Source organism: Narcine bancroftii, chromosome 3, assembly GCF_036971445.1.
Source record: "Narcine bancroftii isolate sNarBan1 chromosome 3, sNarBan1.hap1, whole genome shotgun sequence".
NCBI lineage: Eukaryota > Metazoa > Chordata > Chondrichthyes > Torpediniformes > Narcinidae > Narcine > Narcine bancroftii.
Genome location: NC_091471.1, coordinates 305,455,100 through 305,479,811, shown reverse-complemented (window position 1 = coordinate 305,479,811; position 24,712 = coordinate 305,455,100). Strand labels below are relative to the sequence as shown.

The 24,712-nt window shown below is 39.6% G+C and overlaps 1 protein-coding gene across 2 annotated transcripts in view; it reads left to right on the top strand.

Annotated features, from left to right (window-relative positions):
- LOC138759023 (lysine-specific demethylase 4B-like) overlaps positions 1-24,712 on the top strand; it is a 445,720-nt gene that overhangs the window by 333,931 nt on the left and 87,077 nt on the right. For both annotated transcript variants that reach the window (XM_069928806.1, XM_069928805.1), the window contains exon 13: positions 21,757-21,935. In XM_069928806.1, the coding sequence (XP_069784907.1) occupies positions 21,757-21,935 (179 nt within the window). The remainder of the gene's footprint in view (positions 1-21,756; positions 21,936-24,712) is intronic.

Genomic DNA, 24,712 nt, shown 5'->3' with positions numbered 1-24,712 from the left:
GTAAATATTTCACTTTTTTCCCAGTTAACTTTATATCCAGAAAGACATCCATATTGTATTGTATACGCAGAATATCTTTCAAATACAAAAGTGACTGAGCTGGATTTGTTAAATACACCAATACGTCATCAGCAAATAAATTAATTTTATACTCCTCATCTAAAACTTTCATACCTTGTATCTGTGTATTTTGTCTTTTCAAATGTGCTAAAAGTTCAATCACTAACACAAACAATCTTTAGATCATCCGAAAGTGATATCCTTAGATACAGAAAAAGCATTTGATCGAGTTGAATGGAATTTTTTGTTTAAAGTTTTGGAGAAATTTAAGTTTGGTCCTTCTTTTATTGGTTGGATTAGGGCTCTATATAGTAAACCGGTAGCTAGAGTATTGACGAATAGTTTGATTTCGGAATCTTTTAAGTTAACTCGATCAACTCGTCAAGGTTGTCCTTTATCACCAGCTTAGTATGTTAAACGCTTTCGATAATTTACCTCTGAGCCTTCTAGTGCTCTCGTCTTGGCCTTATTAATAGCAGTTTTTGTTTCTGGTGCCAGACAATGCTTTTGCATCTTTAGCTTCACCTCCTCCCTCATCCTGTAGCTCCTTTTCCATTCATAGCTGCTTTTGTCTCCTCCTGAGCTGCTCTTCCTACTCGTCTTCGCCCAATTTATTTTGAATCAATTCTTGCTCTGCTTCAAGAGCACTATTACATGGAAGTATATCATCCAGTATGACAGATGTTGCTTTAATATCTGACTTTGTCTCCAGTCTTTTTTGGTCATCCTCCACATCAACATCCTGTGACACATCTTATAGGTTCTGTTGATTCAGTAATTTGGTGGGGTTTGTAACCTCATCAGCCAAACCCTTCTTTGCTTCTCTTGCCTCTTTCATTCTTGTTTGAAGAGCAGTTTTGTTTCCACGTATTTGAGTCCCGATGTTGTAATTCTTCTCTAAATTCCTTGACCGTCATCTTCTCGATACGTCGCTCCTCGGAGCCACCAGCTTCAGTGGCAGCTGCCACATTATCCTTGTCCATCCAGCTATCTGCCTGTTTTCAGGCACCAAGATTGCACAACAATGACTCCAAAAGAGTCCTAAAAGGACAAGCAGCAGTTTCTCCAAAATGTGTTCTAACTTGCAAAAAACACACAGAAGGAATACTGAAGTAAGCTTACCACTTCCAATGGCCTTGATGCTGCTGTTGACAATCATTCCTCCATGAGTTCTGAACAGAGGCCAATCGGTCCAATTCAAATTCCAAATCCAATTTCCAACTTCCTATTGACCTAATTGTAGTGAATACTTCCCTTTATAGTCACTTGGAGGATAAAAAAAATGGTTGTTTTCTATGACTCATTCAAACAAATTCATACTAACATTAAATTGAGTTTTCCAAAGTTTATTAAATTATATTAAATATTGTTAAAGTTATTATAAATTGTTAAATGTTGTTACAAGCCATTAAAATATTGTTAGACGGTCAATAGAATAATACTGGAACATGTTTTGTGTCCTCTATTTTGCAGAACCAAAAAAAAACAAAGCTAAAAATATGTATCTCTCAAACAAGCCTAGAAACCAGCTATAACCTTGGCTCAAAGGTATTGCTAGGAGACAGCATAAAAATATATTAAACAAAACCACAAAGCAACAAACAGACTGATTGTGAACATGAAATACATTTTAACCACTGCACTTGCATTATTTATATTAAAACATGCCAACACAGTCTTATTAGCCATGAGAGATAGGCTGTGCCAAAATGATCTTGAAACAATTTCAAGTTTACATTTGCATAAGCATTCACTGCGCACATAATTTTGTTATAGGAAAATATTTGCACACACTGGCTTCTAAAAATTAGAGGGAACGTTAGTTTGGAGCCAAGCTTATAACAATTATTTAATAATTCTCAAGGTCGCACTGAAAATGTTGCTGCTCATCAATGCTGTAGTTCAATCCTCATTATTTTGGTCAAGTCATTGGTTTTCTCATTATTGCTCTTAGTTCCATAGTTTGGACTGTTATGTGAGTATGATGTATCATGTACACATCATTTATGGATCTAAGATGTGTACTGGTATAATTGCAGATTAACCATTATTAAAGAAGTTTTTTAAGGGCCTGTGCAAAGAAAGATCATTATGAATTCCCAGATATCCCATATCTTTTTCAAGATATTCCAGAAACATTCTACAGTGAAGTACTTTGTGTGCAAATTCTATGCCACATTTTCTATATTAAAGTACAAAGCTCCCACAAACATTATGATCATGACTAGATAATCTCTTTCACCGAGGGAAGATAAATCGTTGCCAGGCCACTGAGGATAACTCCCTCCTATTCTTTGAAATAGAGCTATGGCCCTTAAATCTACTTGGAAGCTCAGATGGATCCTTAATTTAGCATAACACCCAAAAGGCAGCACATATGACAGACCAGCACTGCCTCATTACCAGTACTGCATGCCAACCCATCTTTTATTATGCACAAGTTCTGGTGCAGTGATTAAATCCACAATCTTCTGACTTGGGTCAGTGCTATTAAGTAAGACAATGCATTGGACATTAGTGGATGAATTAATGAATGACAAAAGTATAATGAATTTAAAAAAAACAAGACCATATGGTTCAATTGTCTTGTAAAGGTGTGCTTGATGGCCAGCCTTTCAAACAGCAGTTGAGTTTTTTTTCAAAATCCACGATTACTCCCAAAGTGACTTGAAGAGCCTTGAAATATAAAGGTCCTTATGAGAACAATTAACTGATGAGCTCTGATATATGATTTAAAAATGCTAAATTGCAGGGTAGTCAGTATACTGAAAGACCCATTACATTCTGGGCACACCCTCTTCTCCCATCAGAGAGAAGGCTTAAGAGTATGAAGGTATGATGTAAGGATAGCTTCTTGTATACAGCCATCAGGCTCCTGAATAAACCTCATAAGAGTGCTATCATACAGCTCTTCCTTGAGCCTAACTGATTTTCCTTTCCATTGTAATCCTACACTCTGTAAATTGTGATTTTTTTTTTGTCATCCATTTACAGAAGAATCGTTTTGCATTTGCATTTGGAGATGTATTTTTTGGAACAAATAAAGTAAAGCAAAAGGAAAAATTTTATATCAGAAAGCAAAAAGGACAAAGAATAGGTGTTTCATAATAGTAAAACTTTATATCAGAAAGGTAAAAGGAGAGTGTTAAAGATGGTTGGTAGTTTCTGGAAGAGTTCAAATTAGCTGAGTAATTTCTTGAAGTGTAATGATATTAATATATGTAGAACAGTACAGTCAAGGAACAGGTCCTTCAGCCGACAAAGCTGTGCTGAACATGATGCTAAATATACTAGATCTCTCTGACTGCACTTAATCCTCCATTTCCGTCCATATTATGTCTAAGAGGCTCTTAAATCCTACTGTTGTATCTGCTAACACATGCGTCCCTGGCAGCCCATTCCAGGCACCTGACAACCTGTGTGCATATAAAATAAAACTTGCCCCGGACATCTTGAACCTCTTGCCTCAAATGCATGTCCTTTTTGACACTGGGAAAATATTCTGGCTCTCTTTTTCTGTCTGTTATATTTTATGAACTTCTGTTGGTATTGTTGGGTACACCCTTTGCTGGACATGATGAAGTCCACTCCATGATGTCACCCTTCCACACATACATATATATATATATAAAACCCCGTGTGTCAGTAGCCATGTTAGTCCATTAGAAGTAAAGGATGAGAAAGCACACACTGCTTAATTGTGTGAGTGCATACACAACAGTGGCGACAAGGAATAAAATGAACCTTTCACATGCTCCATGCACCAACCGTGAGAAAGAAAACAATAGAAGAAAGGTAGAAAATGACTACCTAACAACCCCAACAAGTTTCCGCTAAAAGATCAAGGTGAAAGTGCATCAAGATGGCAGAGGGAAAGTTCAGGGAATTCAACGAAGTAGAAGAAAGTTAGTATAACTATATCGAGCAGTTTAACTACTACTGCATAGCCCACAATATTGTGGCAGTATAATGGGCAGCAAAATATTCAACCTCCTTTAGACTTTGCTGTCCTCGGAGGATCCAGTGACAAAAACATTCAATGAATTATGCACAGCTCTAAGGAACCATTTAAGCCCCAAACCACCAGTTATGGCAGAAAGGCAACAATTCTATGAAAGGAGACAAGGACCAGGAGAAACAGTAAGTGAATACCTGGCATCATTGCACAAACTGGCGGAGGACTGTCAAGCATTTCCTAAATCAGACACTGTGAGACAGATTAGTAATGGAGCTGGCAAATCAGCAAGCAAGACAAAAATTATTAGGAATGGATGAAGATATTACATTACATATTGCATACTGAACTGCCTGCAGCTCTGAAATGGCAGATAAAAACTTGGATGTGGGTCTGCTGGTTGAGAGGTCTTCCCGCCAACTTCCATTGTGGGAAATACAAACATCGACCAGAGAACTGTTTCTTCAAAAATTCTAAATGCAGCCATTGCAAAACAGAATGACATATCAAAGCTAAATGTCCGCTTCTAAAGCACAGGTGGCCTGCAAATAAACAGGCAGCTAAAGTCAAAACAATTGCAGAGAGGGGGGGGGAGGGGGGTGGTGATGATGATGACAGCCCAATGGCTGACCTTCCAGCTCCTGAAATTTCAGCTCCTGATCTATTAAACATATGAGGAATAAATGTAGGAAATGCTGCAATCTTTATACAGCTAAAAATAAATGGACACCCCCTTGAAGATGGAGTTAGACACGGGGCAGAGGTGTCCCTAGTGCCGTTACATGTAAAGGAACGCTTGCTACCACGCTTTCTGGTAAAAACAACTAAAATAACTCTTAAAATCTGTGACAGGAGGCAGAATCAAAGTGTTTGGAAAATATACGGTCCAAGTACAATGCAAACAACAGCAACCAAAAACACTCTACGTCGTAGATACCCAGGGGCCAACACTTTTTGGATGCAACTGGCAAACACATTCCCCTAGACTGGCTGGAAATCAGTTCAATACTGAATGTAAACCTCCCAAGCAGAACTCAACCAAACCCTCAACAACCACGCAGTGGTTTTCCAACAAGAATTGGGGAAAATCAAAGGTGTTCAAGCCAAACTGCAATTAAAAGATAATACAGAAACAAAATTCTTCAAAGCCAGAACAGTCCCATTTGCTATGAAAGGGAAAATGGAGGCTGAATTAAACAGACTCATTAGAACTAAGACATATCAGAACCAATACAATTCAGAGATTGGGCAGCGCTCATTGTACCCATACGAGAAGCAAACTGTGAAATTTGTATTTTGGCGATTATAAAATCACCATCAAAATATCCGAACATCCCATTCCCAAGGCAGAAGAATTGTTCCAAGCACTAAACGGAGGGCAAAAATTCACAAAACTAGATTTGTCACAAGCATATCAACAGATAGAATTGGACAAAAAAAAAATAGAGGGAATATGTGACAATCAATACCCACCTGGGACCATTCACCTATAAACGGATCCCTTGTGGAATTTCAGCAACACCTGCAATTTTACAAGCAACAATGGACAAATTACTACATGGACTCTCAGTTGGGTGTGACCTAGATCACACATGTCAAACTCAGGCCCATGGGCAAAATTTGGCCCGTGATACAATTATATTTGGCCCGCAAGATCATATCAACTATGTATTAGAGCTGGCCCGCTGGCTGCCGCGCCAGTATAGCACATGCACATCTAATACAACAAACCCCAGAATGCTTTGCAAATGCTCTGGCGCCGGCTCGTCAGCCCGCTAATCGCCCCCACCTCCTCTGTTTACTCTCATTAGCATCTGTGACCTGTCGCCCAACTCACGTGTAATAAACCCCTTACGAAAAATGGCCAAACCAAAGACAGAAAACAGGACCTTTCAAGAGAGGTGGGAGGGAGACTATATGTTCATCATTTTAAAAGACAAACCTGTTTGCCATTGAAGCAAGTTGTTATTTTTTTGACTTGTTGGCTTGTGAAAAAAAATACATTTAAAAGGAGCTTAAAGGCTATAGAGAAATATTATTTGTTAAATATTTTATTTCTCATTTGTTAATGCTTCTTCTGGAAAGAGTTTAACCAAAACTATTATTGAACATTTATTTTAAATAAGAAAAAGTTTAACATTACATATGTTGAAAGAAGAGAAAACATGCAGATGTTGTTGAAAATTTGCAATAAATATTTAGCTTGGCCCACGACTTAGTCCAAGTTTTTAATTTTGGCCCTCTGTGAATTTGAGTTTGACACCCCTGACCTAGATGATATCATCATCACGGGCTGAAACATCAGTGAACCTTACAAAACCTTGAAAAGGTTTTAATTGCCTTCATGTGCCCCTCAGTAACATATCTTGGGTTTACAATCGATAACGAGGGGGTGCGAATGAATCCAGCAGGAACAGAAGCCGTTCGCAAGGCCCCATACCCAACCAACAAATTGGAATTACAGTCTTTCCTTGGACTTATTAATCACTACCGAAAACATATCCCTAATATGTCTACACTATGCAGCCCGCTGAACCAATTACTCAAGAAAGATCAAACATGGTATTGGAACACAGAAACCAAGAACACAGTCAATCAACTAAAAGAAATACTAATGTCAACAAATAAGGTGCTGATCCACTACAATCACTAGGAGCGATATTATCCCAAATCACAGAAAAATGTGAGCAACTAGGAGCGTATGCTTTAACCACAAGTAAACTCAATTACGCCCAACTAGAAAAACATTAACCACAAGTAAACTCAATTGCGCCCAACTAGAAAAAGGATTGGCAATAATTTTTGGTGTTTTAAAAAAAAATTCCACCAATACCTTTATGGAAAAAAAATTCACCCTGATCACAGACAACAAGCCTCTTAGTTTAATCCTTGGGCCACACGAAGGTTTGAAGAATTCAAACATGGGCCATGCTACTAGCGGTGTATAACTATGTTAAAACATAAACCAGTAATACTCAACAGCCATGCAGTTGCCTTATCACGCATGCCACTACCCGAGACAGAACAGCTAGAAGAAATTATAAAATGGACAGCAGAGGCAGCGTCTATCAACCAAGAACTACTTCAACAACTGCTCATTACAGCCCAGATGATCAGAAAGGAAACCTGAAAAGAGGGAACATTAAGTAAGATCCCATGAAGCCAACCCATGGAAATGGCCATTCAAATCCTGGCATCGGATTCTCGTAGACTTTGCTGGACTATTCATGGGTGAGACTTTCCTAATAATGGACGCACACTCCAAATGGCCATTAGTTTCGCAGCTGAAAAATACCAAAGCAGATCCCACTATTAACTGTCTATGAATTATCTTTGCCACTTACGGATTGCTTCATGAATTAGTTATGGACAATGGGCCTCAATTTACATCAGAACATTTTTAAAACATTTATGCGCGATAACAATATCAGACATATTTTGTCTGCACCCTATCACCGAGTACTAATGGGGAGGCAGAATGTTTTGTATAAACATTCAAAAAAGCAATGAGAATCATGAAACTTCTAAATGCCTCCTGACACACAAAATAGCAGATTTCCTATTGGGATACAGGAACACGCCGCCCTCTACCACAAAACGCACCTCAGTAGAAGTAATGTTTGGCTGCAACCTGTGGACCGGGCTCTCCACAGTTCATCCAGATCTGGGTCTTTGATTGCAAAATTCAGCATCGCCACAGACCTCACCTAGAACATTGGAAGTGGACGAGAGAGTTCTGATACAAGATTATAGATAATTAGGATTAATCCTTCAAAAATTGAGCCCTTGCTCATACACTGTTCTAGTGGGGGACAGATTGTAGAAGCGACACATTGACCAATTACGAGTATTGACTGACACTAAGGTCCATGAACTGGAGGAGGTGGAACCGACCTGCCACGGCCTGCCCCGACCATCCCACTCTTCAAGCCGAGTGAGGAGTCCAGTAACTGAGACATGCAGCCAGGAGGGAAGCGAAGACAGGCAGTCGCCGCTGACTCGACTATCCACGGGTCCCAAGCAAGGACTGGCACAGTAAACCATGCCGAGGTGGTCCAAAAGAGAAAGAAGACCACCTGAACACTTTAAGGACTATGTGCCCTGATTATTGTTAAATATCTTGCCTTTTATAATTATAATTACTCATGAGATGTATTCTAATTCTCACTTGTAGTCCTGGGCCCAATGTAATCTTATTAGTTTGAAGGGGCCCAGTCAGCATTTACTGCACGGGGCGGGGGCGGGGGAGGGGGGGAAGGGAAGAGTGTTGGGTATAAGCCCACCTTCTGCTGGACATCATGACGTGGACGTCATGATGTCTCCCTTCCATACATAACCCTGTGTGTCAGTAGCCATGTTAGCCTATTAGAAGTAAAGGTTGAGAAAACATCATGTCTCCAAGTCTTAATTGTGCGAGTGCATACGCAGCAGGTATATTAATACATCTCTATATAGTGCAATTTTATTTCATATCTGCATTTTATAAGTTATATGAGGAGAATATGAGGAGAATGGAATAGCAATTAATAGTGCCTTATACTGGTTTGCAGTGATAGTTGAAGTGGGAAGTCCATGAGCTCAAAGTTAAAGTTCTTCAGATAATCAGAGCATGATTACTAATTTTAGACATCATGCATCTTGAGAATTTGCAGCTGTTTGTGGTGGAAATGTCAGCTTTCTGGTTTTCATCATTTGTAATTTACCCAAATGCAGAGGAGAGGCTTTTTTCCCTTTCAGTCAACAGGTTGGTGACCTTTTGCTTTAAAGCGTGCAATTGCCATGTTAAAGTTGACCTTTAGAAGAGTGTATAGTCGCAGTACTACAAGCGTCAGATTGAAGGGGACCAGAATGAGGTAGACTACCATCTGTCATTCACAAGTTGATCTCTATCTCTTGTTTTGGTTTAGTTGTTTTTTTTTAAAGATCTCACCTTCCATCACTTAGATTGCAAGTACACAATTTTCTCATTTGTCCTGCATTATCTCAGCGCATTCATTTTAAAAAAAATTCATTGCATCATTGAAAGATACTTTTATCTCCTGCAATTAAAATAGAAATCAGAACTTTTCAAATGTTTCAAGAAATTACCAAAGGCAGCTTAGAGGATCAGAGGAGCCATTCAGTTTGTCATGGTCTGTCATGATATATCCCATTCTTCTGCATTTCTTTAAAACTCTGTAAAATTTCACTTTTAACTTCGGAGTGTCAGTGTGATTCTTACAATTGCTTAAGGACAGTTCTTGATTTTGATTTTTTTTTCCCTTTGAATTTTCCAGTTGTACTTGGGAACTTGCATCCGTCCTTCTGGCCTGCTTAATCACCTTGCTGTAAAGGAAATGGCACATGTCCTTCCTGGCTGGGATGTTGCATGTGCCATTAGTACCCAAAGATGTAATTTCAGTCACTGTATAATTTGCAGTGTAACTTGCTGAGATTGCAGGTGATAATGGAAGTAATGGCAGCAAAAGGCTTTGTTTAAAAAAAAATTAAACTAGAGAGATTGGAGTAAAATTTAAAGAATGACAGAGAAGGAAATTGAATAGAATCAAGTGAAAACACCATGCTGGAGAAACTCAGCAGGGCACACAATGTACTTTATGTAGCAAAGATGTAGATACATAACTGACGTTTCAGGCTTGAGCAGAAGGTATGAGCAGAACGTAGGTAGTCAGCCCAAACAAAATGCTGGGGTTCAAACCAAGACCACCCGTAAATTGGAGGAACGGCATCTAATTTTCTGCCTGGGCACTCTCCAACTGGTGGCATTAACATTGATTTCTCCAGTTTCTGGTAGTCTACTCTCTGTTCTCCCTCCCTCCCTTCCCCATTTACTAGCCTCTTTTCCACTGGCACCCTGTCCCAGAAATTAATTGGGAATTTACAGTGCTAAGGTTCAAAACATTGTCCAAAAACTGGCGTCAAACGATGTCAGATAATCCTAGCCGGGGATTAACCACCTCTACCCCAACTCATATCTCTGGCGTTTGCTGATGCCCATGTGCTGATAAAACCAATGGAAAAGGGACAGTAGAAAGTAATCTGCTTCTACTTGAAGGTAGAACGCTTCGATCCCAGGTGTTCAGAGGAAAAGTGATTAGTTAATTGGCTGTGCATTGTCCCAGGATAGGAAGCCCTTTGTGCCATTTCCACTGGGCCACCCTTAACTGGGATGCCAGTGGAAAAGGGGCTACTCTGTCTTCTTTCCTTCAGCTCTTCACCCCCCTTCCCTCTCCATTCACAGAGACATCCCTTGCACCCCCCGCCCACCACCATTTGCTGGTGTATCCTCCCTCCCTTTGCTCCCTATTGCTTCCTGCCTGTGCGACTGCTCCTCCCCCTCTCCATTTTGTTCAGGCACCTGCCTACTTTTTTCGTATACCTTGATGAAAGGCTCAACCCTGAAATACTGGTAATGTATCTTTATCTTTGTTACATAAAGAACATTGTTTGACCTTGTGTGTTTTAAAAAAATTTATGCATACAGCACCGTAACAAGCCAGTTTGGCCCTACGAGTGCATGCCATTCAATTTACACCCTGGTACATTTTTTTGAATGGTGGGAGAAAACTGGAGAAAACCCATGCAGACATGTGGAGAACGTACAAACTCCTTACAGACAGCTTGGGATTCTCCAGCATTGTGTTTTTACTTCAACTATGGTGCCCCGGGAGGAGTCACATGATGGAGTAGTGGCCGGACGGTGAACTCCAGCCCTCTCCAGAAAAGTCGGAAAAAAAAAAGGAAAACACAAAGGCACAAAAAAACTATGGTGCCCGAAGGCTTTCATCTTTGTCTTGCATGAAATTAGGAGAGGTACAAAACAAAATAAAGAGGTTAAAGATTTTTTTTGAGAAGAAAAAGCACTGAAAAAGAGTAGTTAAAACAAAAAGTTGGTGACTTAATCCATGAAAATTTACTACATGTAGCCATTTACATTTTACAGGCCCAGAGAGATGAGCCTTGTAAACAAATGTAATATTGCTAAAATGATCCTTAAATCATCAATTATAAGTGTTAACTTTATGTGGCAAGTTTGGAGACAGAATGAAGTTCTTAAATAATGGAGTAGCTAAATGTTGGATGATAATTGTGTGAGTAAAGCAGTGGAAATTTACACTTCATGGCATATTGCTAAACAAGTTGTACTGTAATAATGGTGCACCTTTATTTTCAGGAAATTCTGCCAGTGAATTAAAATGGTATACTATGCTTCTGTGAGAGCTATAATCATAAAAGCTTTGGGATCATGCTTTTGTGCACCATTTCTTTACTCAATTTGTGTTAAATGAAAGTAAAATGAAAGAGAAAGAAAGGGTGTATCGGTGAATCCATTAGGAGTTGGTATAGACGTTCGGAAAATCTTTCTAGCATTGTATTTACTCAATCCACTTCTCATCTTAAACTCTTGGGATTAGATTTTAAAGGCAGGGAACCACATTTGCGTGAACTGGATTGGCTCATAAGCCACTTTCAGGTGGCCAGAATACCTGACTGTAAAGCCGCCTATTCTACCCTAAAGAGGCTGTCGGGTGGCCACCTGAAAGTGGAGAACCCGCCCCCGATGAGCACTGACCTAACCCTCCTCCTGTAGGTATATTCTGCGGCTCGGAGAATCCCCCATTCCACCTGAAAGCCACAGTGGGACTACGGCCACAGTCCACAGGAGCTGGCGTTTGCTCGGACGTGTCTCTCCTTCAGCCATTGCGTTCAGGTGACAGAAAGCCGTCTTCTTTGCGGCCAACTCAACATCCCAGCTGCCCTCGCCCAGCCGCGTCTGCCGGCACATTATCTGTGTCCGAGCACCTGAAGGCGGCTACAGAGTGGGTTAGGGAAATGACAAAGCATAAGTTCCCCTAATTAGTTTAGAAGGGTCCCCTGTGAAATCCAGTGAACACCACCCTTCAATTGGAGTACCATTCTGTAAGTGATACCTGTGTAAGAACCTCAATAAACCACAAAATAAACAATGCAGGCACATATCTTATAACAGGATAAATCTTGCTACACGTCTTTGAGTCACACTTTTAATTATATTCTAACACCAAACTATAGAAGTCTGATAGCTATTTGAAGAAGGTTTGATGGGATGAACAGTAAGAAAAGTTTAATTTGAATTTTGTGTTCTGTTGTGACTGTTCTCGTAATGCAATCATGTTCAGTTCAGATTGCTACTGTTACTTGTCAGATAATGAAGCAGTCCTTGTAGGTCCTTTGTGGTGTTCATCAGTAATCTTGATGGATTTTTATACATGAACTAAAGAGATGATGTATGCCTTTAGGGAGTGATAGGTTCATTAAAGCAGGAATGTTGACTGAATACCCTGGCTGGAATCCTGTATTCAGTTTCATGCTCTTCATTTTATGTGTTCTATTAAAGAAAACAAATTACTCATCCAAAATGCATGTTTACTTTTCCCTCCTAAATTCTCTTAAAACTATTGAAATGTCAAAGGACTTGTAGCACATTTAGAAGTTTAACTCTCTCATTTCCAACACTCTATCAAACCATGTTTCTTACTTTCTAAATCCATGTAAAGTGAAAATATGGAATTTTGATTTGCTTTTGGAACAAGCCTGCTAGTTTCTCTACCACCGATAAATCCTGAGCTACTTTTGTTGTTTAATTAGATCAGTTGTAGGGCATTTTGCAGTTCGATAGTGCCCAGAGGTTTTCTAAATATCTAACAATGCAATAAATAAAGAGAGCGAGAGAGTAAAATGCTTTCATTTTTAAAATTTAAAAATTTTGGCATGATGTGCCAGCCTAATGTTTGCAAAGCAATTACTTTGGACTCAAATTAAGTAGTTTTGTATTTTCTGGGAAGGAGTAGAAAATTAATGAACTAATAAACATTGAATATCAATGAATTTCTTAAATTTCCAAGATGTATATTGTAGGAAATTATGCTTTCTTACAATTGAATAAGAAATTTTATTTGACATAGACATCATATTTTGTATTTGAACAGCAACACTTGCTGGTGAACAGATGCACATTATTATCACTGGGGCACATGGACAAATTTTCAATTATAAACACATATCACAGATCTGAATCAAGGAATCCTGTGAACTAATAGCATTTAGGACACAATGAATTTTAAGGTAAGTGGCTGTGAAGATGGTACCTAAATAAAGCCTTTGGTTGAAGTTGAAAGCAATCCAACAGATTGGAAAACAACAAATATGACTCCCTTGTTCACGAAGAGAGGCAAAAAGCAGGAATCATTTGGCTTCTAGGCTTAACATCTGTTTCAAAAAAGGAATAATAATTTAGACCAGTTTCATACTATAAAACCAAGGAATGTGGTTTTATGAAATGGCATTCGTGTTGATAAATTTGGAAAAGTTCTATGAAGGTGTAACATATGCTCAACAGAGGGGAACTGCCAGTCTGTGTAGATTTCCAGAAGGTGTTTGACAGGGGTGTGTGCACAAGAGTTCAGAGTAATCTGAGAAGTGTGCCAACATAGATTGAAGATTGATTGTCACATTGAAGATTGAATGAACAGTTATGAAAATCAACCAAACTATAGATACTGGAAATCTCAATAAAAAGCAGGAAACTCTTGGCGGATCAGGAAAGATCTGTGGAAAGAGGAGCAGAATTTTGACCCTTTGTCAAAAACCATTTGTTTTTGTCCTGATGAAATGCATCAGTGTATTGCCAATGAATATTTGTGCCTCATGTGCCAGATAGTAGTTGAACAAGACTAGTTTGTTTTCAAGTCTGAAGCAGTGGGTGCTAGAGGAGGGATAAGGAGAAATCAGATAGATGAGAGGAAGGCTAAGTAATGGATGAAAAACAATTTTTCTAACTTTCCACTACCACAAAAATATTCCCAATTCACGGGTTACACAATCTGAAAGGAAATCTACACAAAATATTGAAGACCATCTTAGCACGAATTAATTCACAGTGCCTGCTCTTCCCCCATTCTGAAAGAACCAATCGTACTGCTGATTTTATTTGGCCCTGTACAATGCTCAAGTTTCGAAATGGATGTAAAGTGGCTATTCAGAATTTTTAGACTCTTCAACTGATATTTCAGTTGCAAAATATGATGCCCTTGCTCTGGTTTTTAGCTGTTCAATTTTCTATATCCTGCACTGTATTTTTGTACTTTTCCTGCACTATTCGACTTGTTGGAACTGATTTTAACAGTCAGTGCAGGCATTATGGCAGTTAGGGATATCCGAACTGCTCTTCAGGACGTGGGAAGTCAAGAGATTTTCCAATGTCCCTGACAATTCCTGTGGGAAGTGCATGCAACCACAACTTGTGACTGACCAGATCAAGGAGCTGGAGTTGCAGCTGGACGTACAATGGTTTATTCGGGACGCTGAGGACATAATAGATAAGATCCATAGTGAGGTGATCTCACCAAAGGTACAGACAGGGAGGATCTGGGTAACACCCTAGAAAGGTAGAGTGTGTAGCCTGAGAGGGCAGGAACCCCTGTGTCCAATGTCCCTCAGTAACAAAGATACTACTTTGGGAACTGTTTGGGTGGGTTGGTGGGGATGATGGACCAGGAGAAAGTCACAGCTACAGTGTCTCTGGCACTGTCTGGCTCTTAAGGCTCAGTATGAGAAGAGAGAGAAAAATAAAGAGGTAGTGATGGCAGATTCAATGGTTGGAGGGATTGACAGGTGTCAAGCTCCAGACCCTACGCCTCTTGCCAGGCTATCTCAGTACAGCTAGAATACTGGCATGCTCCTAAGAATGGAAAATTGCTTGTGAATGTCGTATCCACCAAGTGCAGGAAAAGTCCAATCCAGTTAATTGCTGCTCAGTTAATCTAATCTTGTCGGTGCAAGTTTTCATGAAAGTGCTATAAAATTGGCTTTCATTCACCAGTTTTCCTTCTCGTCAATGGCCAGCATCACTTTTTCCCCAGGGTGTCTTGGCTCCAGACCTCAGCACGACCTTCGTCAAAGAGTTGGATTGGTGAAATTGACTATGTTCAATATCAAGATAGAATTTGACATCTAGGGGCATTGGTAAAACTGAAGTCGGTATGTATCTGGAAAAAAAGATTCATACCTTCTATGAATTAAGGTAGTTGTGATTTTTGACTTTTAATCATCCCAATCCAAGACATGGCTGCAGGAGTTTTTCAATTGATTGGCTGAAGCCCAGTCAACTCACCAATAGATGAAGCAGTTTGTGCCAACACATTGTAAGACCAGGCAATGAATATTTGTTCCATGTGTGCCAGACAGTAATGTTACAAGTCATTTAGCAAGACTAGTTTGGTGTTAAAGACTGAAGCAGTGGGTGCTAGAAGAAGGATAAGGAAGAATCAGGCAAATGAGAGGAAGGTCTATAATCATTATTATGAGTAGAGCAATTAATAAAATTGAGCCTGGCTCTTGTAATAAGTAGCAGAATTGTTCAGCTTCATACCCACACTTGATCATGTTATCATTATCTGTTTTCTTTTTTTTATGTCCTTCTCAGCTGATTTGAATCCATTTGGTGCTCTCAGGTCAAGGGTCACCCACAAAGAAGCTAAAACACCCTTGTTAAAACAAAATAGAAATTGAACATCCAAATGTATTTCACACTCAGAGAGGTTTGAATCCTGGAGGTGATTTACTTTGTGTCTCTTAGCAAAGTCTAGGGTTGACTTGCAACACAGGATGCAGGCAGGCATTTGCCAAAGAGCTCTATGGGCAATCAAAGCAATTAGGCAGATTTAGAGACAGACTGTCAGTGTTGTAGTCATGTTCCCTATGGTTTTGCTCTTCAAGACAGTTATTGATTCAAGGATCATGACTTCCAATTACCTGCCTTCAAAGTCACTTTGAGCAGGTCAGCAGTAGCTGTCATTCCAAACTCTTCTGGGTGATTCAAACATAACTGTGAGCCGATTACCACACTTTGAGAAAGAGCTTCACGTCAACAGGCTTTGTCCTCTGGCAGATCATATGAGAATAGTCAGGAAAATGGGGTCTGCAGTTGGCATCAGTTCCATTAGAAAATCCAAAATAATTCAGACTCAATGCCTTGGGTTTTCAATTGTGATCTATCATGTATTGTATTGCATTTCACCAATTTCAAGCCATGCTTCAAATAAAAATCCCTTGAAGTATTTCACACTACATAACAATAAACAACGAGTGACTTTAACATTATAATTTAATCTTGGTCTCCCCTGATGTAAAATAAAGCAATTGAGCACTACAAAGTTTAGATTACAGCAATGTAACTCAGCTGTCATTTATTTATAAGTTTCAATAATAAATATGGAAGTTGATGTTTTTGTTATTTAAAAGGTCTTCTACTCTTGCGGTCAGCTGAGTTTGTGAATCTAAACCTGCCTTTGTCCACATTCAGACTTCATTTGGAGTCCCGCTTGCTCTCTCTTGCTCTATTATTCCACCTGTCCTGTCCTCCAGTTTTCTTTCTATTTCATCTGTGCTATTGTAAAGTCCATATATAAGTATTTTTAAGTATCTTTGATGCCAACAGTTCAAATAATGTTTTGGGTAATTTTACACAGGTCTTTCTGATTTCTGCTCCTCACAGCCATTGAAAAGATTGACTTGCTTGTAATGCTTCCATTGAAACATTACAAAATTTATTTTGTTTTGTTTGATACAGGTTAGATACAGAAAATTGGTTTACTTAGTCGAGGAAGATTTTCTGTCAGCTCCAGAGAATTATGCTGTCAGGATATTGATGCTGATGTAAAACCACATTGCTTGTCAGTTTTAGATTGCAGTTCAGAGGCTGGTTGAGTGCAGGTGCATTACATGTGCTTTACTGAATTGCCTGAAGAAAAAGTTGGGGTTTAGAGAGGGAAGGCTAATAAATCTGGAACACAAGATTCTCAGCCATATTGTTTTGTGAAATGGCAGCAGGGATGTGATAGAGATGGAGTATGCTGAATTACTTTGATTGTTCTAGACATCCACAGGTAATTTTGCATTTAAGAAATTACAAGGGCTTAACATCAGAATCTTCCAACAATGACTGTGTTATTCTATTATCTGAAGACATCTATAACAACACAGCACTGATGTGTCTGTTTGAATCTTGTGCCCAAAACTCTAGACTGAAATTTAAAATCACAAACTCAGATTTGAGAATGAATGCTCCACCTGAGCCACAGTTGACACTTGCGATATTAATGAGGTAAGGAGATGGAATCTTGCCTCTTCCCTGCTGATACCTTGCCACACACAAATGGGGTAGATAGAAGCATTTCTTTAAATGGCACTTGTTTAAAAACAATGTGAAATGAGTTTGAAAATGAACATGATTGGAATTTAGTTTTATTCATTTTTGGGTAAAATATCATGAGCAAGGCCAGCATTGATTGTCGAAGAAAATGGTGTTCAGTCCATTCTTTAATGGATATAGATCTCCTGAGGCTGGTGTAGTTTGGTAGAGAGCTCTACAATTTAGAGCCAGTGATAGTGATGGCAATTTATTTTCAAGTCTGGATGGTGTGTGATGTGCAGGAGAACTTGCTAACCAGCTAAGATCCTTGTCCTTCGTTTTGGATTCATGAGGTGTCATTTGGGTTTCTGGTTTCAGATTTATTGTCAAAAGTACATACATAATATGACATACAACCCTGGGATTTTTTTCCCTGTGAGCGTGGCAGAATTACGACTAATTGGTAGTGCACAAGAAAACTGTATACAGTGTATACATGTAAACAAATAAAGAATTGTAAATGGATAATGAATGTAAACAAACTGCCTGTTCAATACAGAGAATAAAAAAGAAAATCAATAAAGTGCACAAGTAGGAGTCCTTAAATGAGTCTCTAATTGAGTTTGTCTTTGAGGAGTCTGGTGGTAGAGGGGTAGCAGCTGTTCCTGAATCTGGTGGTGCGAGTCTTGTGACACCAATACCTGTTACCTGATGGCAGCAGCGAGAACAGAGCGTGTGCTGGGTGGTGTGGGTTTTTGATGATTGCTGCTGCTCTCCAACAGCAGCGTTCCCTGTAGATGTTCTCAATAGTGGGGAGGGTTTGCCTGTGATGTCCTGAGTCATGTCCACTACCTTTTGGATGGCTTTACGCTCAGGGGTATTGGTGTCCCAATTCCAGACTGTGATGCAACCAGTCAGCACACTCTCCACCAAACCTCTAGAAATTTTCCAGGGTTTCTGGTGTCATTACCAAACCTCTGGAAACTTCTAAGGAAGTAGAGGTGCTGACGTGCTTTCTTCATGATTCCATTGGTGTGTTGGGTCCAGGAAAGATCCTCCCAGATAGTAACTCCTCAGTTTTAAAACATTTTAAAATTTAGACATACAGCATGGTAACAGGACATTTTGGCCTATGAGTATGCGCCGCCCAATTTACACCTCATTTACCTACACCCCAGGTACATTTTGAATGGTGGGAGGAAACCAGAGCCCTCAGAGAAAACCCACACAGACATGGGGAGAACGTACAAACTCCTTAAAGACAGCGTGAAATTCAATATTGATTGTAGGAGAGTGAGATGGTAATATCCCCTCTTCTCTTTGCCTTCTGCAGGGACCACTCCCTAAGTGACTCCCTGTACACTCCTCCCTCCCCACCAATCGTCCACTTGGCACCTACCCCTGTGTCAGCAAGAGATACTCCATTTGCCTACACTTCCCTCACCACCATTCGAGACCCCAAACAGTCCTTCCAAGTGAAACAATATTAAAATCTGCAGCGGTCATTTAGTGCATCTGCTGTTCCCTTTGTGGTCTCCTCTACATTGGAGAAACTGGGTGCAGATTTTTTTGAGTACCTTGGCTCTGTCTGCCACAAAAATGTGGATCTCCAAGTGACCACCTATTTTAATCAATTCTCATCCCATTCCCTTCCTGACGTGTCTTGCCATGATCTTATGTATTGCTGGTCTGAGCCTACCCGTAAATTGGAGGGACAACACTTCTTCCGTCTGACTTCTCTGGTTTCCATTAAATCACCTCTTCCCCCCCCCCACCTACCCTGTTGCCTTTCCCCCAGCTCTTTCTCCCTTCCATCTGTCTCTTATCACAATTCTCATCTCTCCTCATCCAATTAACACCTTTTGTTGCTCTAAATTCCTCCCCCTGGCCAGTCTTCAGTCTCTTTATCCTGATGCCTTTCCTGTTCTTTGCCTATTCTTGGAATGTTGGCCTAAAATGTCGAGAATATATCTTTACCTCTATGGACGCTGCATGTCTGGCTGAGTTCCTCCAGCGCTTTTGTATGCTTTTACTGCAATCACAGTGTCTGCAGGCTTTCATGTTTTACTTCAATATTAAGGTGTTTAGGCTCCCAAAGTTCAGGCACAATTGTGACAGTTTGTTGCATGGTACTTATTGACCGACAGCTGAGATTTTCTGAATGCAGGCATTTTTGCTGAGGAATTACAAATAGAATTTAACATTTTGCAGTCATCAATAACTTGGTAATTGCCAGGTTCATGATATTATAGTTGCAGCTTGGATGCACAGCTGGTTTTACACCCAGAACTTTATGGACCCATAGGTCTTTTGAGCAATTTCTTGGTATGATGTGGAGTGACTTGAATTTGTTGAAGACAACCATCAGTGGCAGTGGGAATCTGGGTTGGAGGCTGAGATGGACCATCCACTTGGCATTTCTGGGTGATCATGGTTGCATATGCTGCAGTTTTATCAATATCATTCAGAACCGTAATACCTAAAAAAACCTCTACCCCTTCCTTCAGTTTGCTGTTTAATTTGGAGATAGACAGATTTTGAGATATTGAGAAAGAAAGTACGTGATCTTAGTTCAGGAAAGACCTACAGAAGTTAAAAATTGGCTGTGTTCTTACTAAGTAATAGGACAGGTATAAAAGGGGTGATTAGCCCACTGCTTCTATTTACATTACTATTCGAGTTGCTTATCTCCATTTGTTACTTGATGTAGCATTAATGCAGAACTTTGATTTAATTTGTCACATGCTGTTTTTCACTCATATTTAGTCTTGTGTTGCAGCTTCACCAAGTTAGTACCTCATCTCTATGCACACCTACAACTCTGCCACTTCTGCACTCATTATTTGGGTTCAACACCAAGATTCATCTGATTTTTTTTTTCCACTTCCACTTTTTGTTATGGTACAACCATGTTTTGCCATTTAGGGGGTGAGAAATGACTACATGGTTGGTTTTGGAATCAGATTTAACCAGTCTGAGGAAAGCCATCTACCATGGTTGAATTTGAACCTTTTTTATAGATTTTTTACTCATTTCTAGATTACTGGTCGAGTGATCAGTGGCTGTGCCTAGATAATTAACTGTAAGGTAAAACATCATGAGATGGGAATGTGTAGGGAGTTACCCTGTACAGGGCAGTAACAAGAAGGGGAGGTGTCCTTGTACTCCTGTTAGGTAAAACATCATGAGATGGGAATGTACAGGGCAGTAACAAGATGTGAATGCATCCTTGTACTTACAAGATAAGAGAGACATTGATGGATTGAGAGGCAGGAAGCTAGCAGGGAAAGGATAGCAACAGTTTTAGTCATTGGACAAGTAATGATATGATGATGTTCTAAGCACATATCCAAGGGTATAAAAAATCACCATTTTGCTGATAACGGCAGAATGCATTCTCCGACTAACTTTGTTAGTCGCAAGTGTTACAATCCGGTAATAAAGAACAAAGAACCCTGATTTCGACTCAGCCTGGTGTTTGTCTCACTCATTCATGAACAAAGCAAACCTAACATAACTCAATATGAATTTATCACTATCCTTACTTATCCTAACTTAAAGTTATGTAAATATGCTCCGTGGTCCTGGAGAAACACTATCTAGTCTCAAGCATGGCATGAATGATAAAGGTGATTTGACTTCAAATCATCTTCAATCTTTGTTCCTTTCTCGTACATCATCTGTCTGGCCCATTGTACATGTTCTCCTTTAGTTTGCAGTAGTGTCTCTCATCACATTGTAACAGCATAGAAGGAAGCTGTAAAGCAATCCCAATCACCCAATCTTTCTCCATAGTTCTGCAAAGTATTCTCTCTCTCAGGTGCGTATACAATTCTGTTTTGAATGCATTGATTGATTCTCTTTATGCTGCCTTTAGAGGCAGCGACTTTCTGTGCTCTGACATTCTCTTTCCAAGTCCCTCAGTCCTTTTCAGTGGACTCCATTTTATGAATCCAAGCTTCTGTGATGTTCAGTCATTAATATTTGTCTAGTTCAAAGAAGCTCCAGGAATTGACTTCATACCTGCAATAAATAATGTAGGACAAAGAAATAATTTTAAAATTGGAGTACAAAATATAGAGAATTATTAGATTTTGGGTGACTTAATAAATTGCAATTGAATCGCTGACGACCAGAAATGGAAGTCCATTTGTATCTTACTAATTGATTTTTTATTTGAACCATGAACTTGACCAGGATCCATTTGTAATTTCTTCATGAAATACAAAAATGTTGACTTTGGCATGATTTATTGAACAATAACCCAAACACATCTCCTGTAATTTTATTTATGTTGAAGCCAGTTTTCACAAGTAATACAAGCAGTGTACTTGGACCATGTTTCACATGTTTTTCAAATGTGCTATTGTTTTGGCGCATCCAAGGAGTCCATGTTTGCCTTGCCATTTAGTGGCTTATAAAGCACAGCAATATCATATTGTTGAGTGAAATAACAGTATCTGAAAATCATGCCTTCATTTGCTGTTATTTTGGAACTAGATGCTGGCAGTTATTTACAAAAACTGGAATGATTAGAGTATTGATTCTAAGTTTGCAATTCTCATCATAGAAATGCTCGTTTTCTCCGGTGAGGAAGATCAGACCGAATCAGAGGCTTGGAAAGCACCACTTACTCATCTTTGGCAAAGTCGATCGTACAACTTTTTGGCTGAAAGGAAGTTTAATGGATCTGCTGCACTAACTGAACCATACTGTGCAATTTGTACACTCTTCTATCCCTACTACCAGGTAAAGAACATTATCTATGCTTCCACGCTTTAGAGGAGTACACTGGACTGAGCTGCTGTCTGTTTAATTGGTGAATGTACGTGTTTGTTCATCTTTATGTCTTGTGAAATCTGACTTGAACAAGCCTCATTGTCGCTTAACCCTTTTATGTTGTATGCAATGTTTATTGCAGATGATTTTAAGAGATGAATGTGGCTATGCTATTATCCCCAAAAAGTGAATGTAGATTAGACTAGAGGAATTTCGCAGCTCTGATCTTTGGATCTAATGTCAGGGAGTACCCATGCTTTAAAATTGAGCTGAAAGAGTGGTTTATCTCCTTGGTGATGAGCTACCTCGTGCACGCTCCAATAAGATGGGTCTCCTTAGCTTCCTTTGATTAGCAGGCTGCAAAAACATGGGGTCTTAAGACAAAATGAAAAGAATAAATTTGAAATGTTTCCGTGTCCTGCTGGGTTCTGCTTTGAACCTTAAACAAGATACATTTGTTCACTCAATATAATTGACATTTTGAAATGTTATTCCAAAAATTTATGTTAAATTATGCAAAGTTAAATCTGTTTAAAATTAAGGTTCAATATTAACATAATGCGAGATGAATACAAATCATCTGCTAATAAATTATTCTGGTTTGTTGGCCCAAAGAATGTACTTGAGCAGTTCAGTGATGTAGATGTGGAGTAACTCAATTAGAGAAATGCATTACATTGTAGAGATTGTCTTTTAATTGTTTGTAATTAGCCAATTATCCACATCTGTGGAAAGCCTCCACATTTTATAAAGATTGGCACAGAAGGTTTGTTTTTACATGGGTTAAATCAAAGATCATAGGATGTGATTCAGCTTCACAAAAGGCAGGCAGTAAATCTTTATTGATAAGTAGCCCTATGATTTGATTCGCTCTTGATGTTCCTTTCTTAAACTCTATGCACCTGTGAAATACATGACATCTCAGACCCAGTTTTTCTTGGAACAATTGAACCTGCTGGTTCAACCAGGGTTCCTGAATTTTAAGAAAGAAGGCAACTAGGCATTGCAGAATATCAATTCAAATTTAGAATTACAGTCCATGTGGAGAAGCTATGGATTTTTGGACTGAATGGATTTAAAAAAAACCTCCCTGGGCTTGTGCGTTTCACACAAACCAATTTTGTACAGCAGGATCTTGTACTACCCTTAAAGTACGATTGGTGAATGGGGAGAATTACTCAAGACAAACATAGAATATGGTGATTCGTAATCATTTGCAGTTTTCAAAATGTTCATTGGGAATGATGAGCATTGGTCCCAAGCAGAAACCATGTACCCACCTCTCTCATTAGGTCCTTTCAAATGACCATACAAAATGGGGTTAACAGGGCAATTTGCTCAGTTGATGACCCAGGTGCATGGCGATTTGAAAAGGTCAACCCAGTCAAAACCCAACCAGGACCCAAGCCTACCTCAGAGATGGTCAGGGAACCCAGTAAAACTTACCCGCGTCCTCTGGCGATTTGAAAGGAGAAATGGCAGACCTGGTTACTCTGTGATTGAGGGGGGGCGTGATGTGCCACTGCCGCGAGTTGTGCTACTGCAACATGCCGCTCCAGTTCGTGGCACCAGGAGCAATGACCGTCTTCCTTACCCATAATCCCCCACACTGTGGGTACCACTGCAGATTATGGTTAAGGAAGATGGCCATGTTCCCAGACTCCTGCATTGGACCATCACTGCAAACCGGAGCAGCACATTGTCGTGGGGGGGGGATGGCACGATTGGCGGCCAGGAACGGTGGGGGGGGGGCGACTGACTGGAGGGGGGTGGTGGGCGTTAAGGAGAACTTTACTGCCTGTGACTACAGACTACGCCTCACTCACCACGTCATTGCATGGGTGGGATCCCCCTTAAATTGCCAAGTTGGCGATTTAACAGGTAGGTTAGACTGCTATTTGAAAGCTGCATCCTGCCTCATGACCCAGTAATCTCACCTGGGTTCCAAGAGGGCGACCCGGGTGCTGCAGTTTGAAACCGCCTACTTTGAGTCAGGAATTCACAGCTGAACCAGAGATAATCTGGATAAATTGAAACCAAACTTCTGAGCAATGTGTTCATAGACTCTTAAAAGTACCCTTCGCTACCAAGTTGTATCCTTGTATTTATTTCTGTGCTGAGAATCCTGTGGTCTGTTTGAAAGTGCAGGCAAGTGTTTTCAATGCACCAGGTGATATTTGCATTGAGTTGATGGTGTACTTATTTACCCAATACACATAGAAATTAGACGAAACGTCTTGTGTCTCATTTAACTGTTGGAGCAAAATAATCAAGCATCAATTTTTAAACAACAATGGTTAATTGCTTGAAAAAGTTATTAGTTTTGGGCAATAAAGAGGATATTTGACTGGGTCAGTGAAATGAGGCTTGTTTCTATGCTGTTAATAGGACCTCAAAAACAGAATTAGTTGATTTTAATTGAATAATCATTCTATACCTTTTGTGTGCTTTTGACTTGTGCTAGAATTCAATTCTTCGAAAACTGCAATCCTTCCTCATGACTGCCTGGCTTCTCTTTCCCCGGATGCTACTGGTTGAGTTCTTCCAGAATTTTCTGTTTTTGTTTCAGATTTCAGGAGTTGGATACCTTTTTGTTTTCCTTGATCGAAATTTACATCCATTTCCTCGTCTTTGTGCCTATTCTTTGAGTTCCTTACTCAACTTAATCTGTTGAATTTACCATATTAAAGCACAGGTTCAAACATAAATTCCTGTGAAACAAGTTACAATGTTTAATATTATTCCTG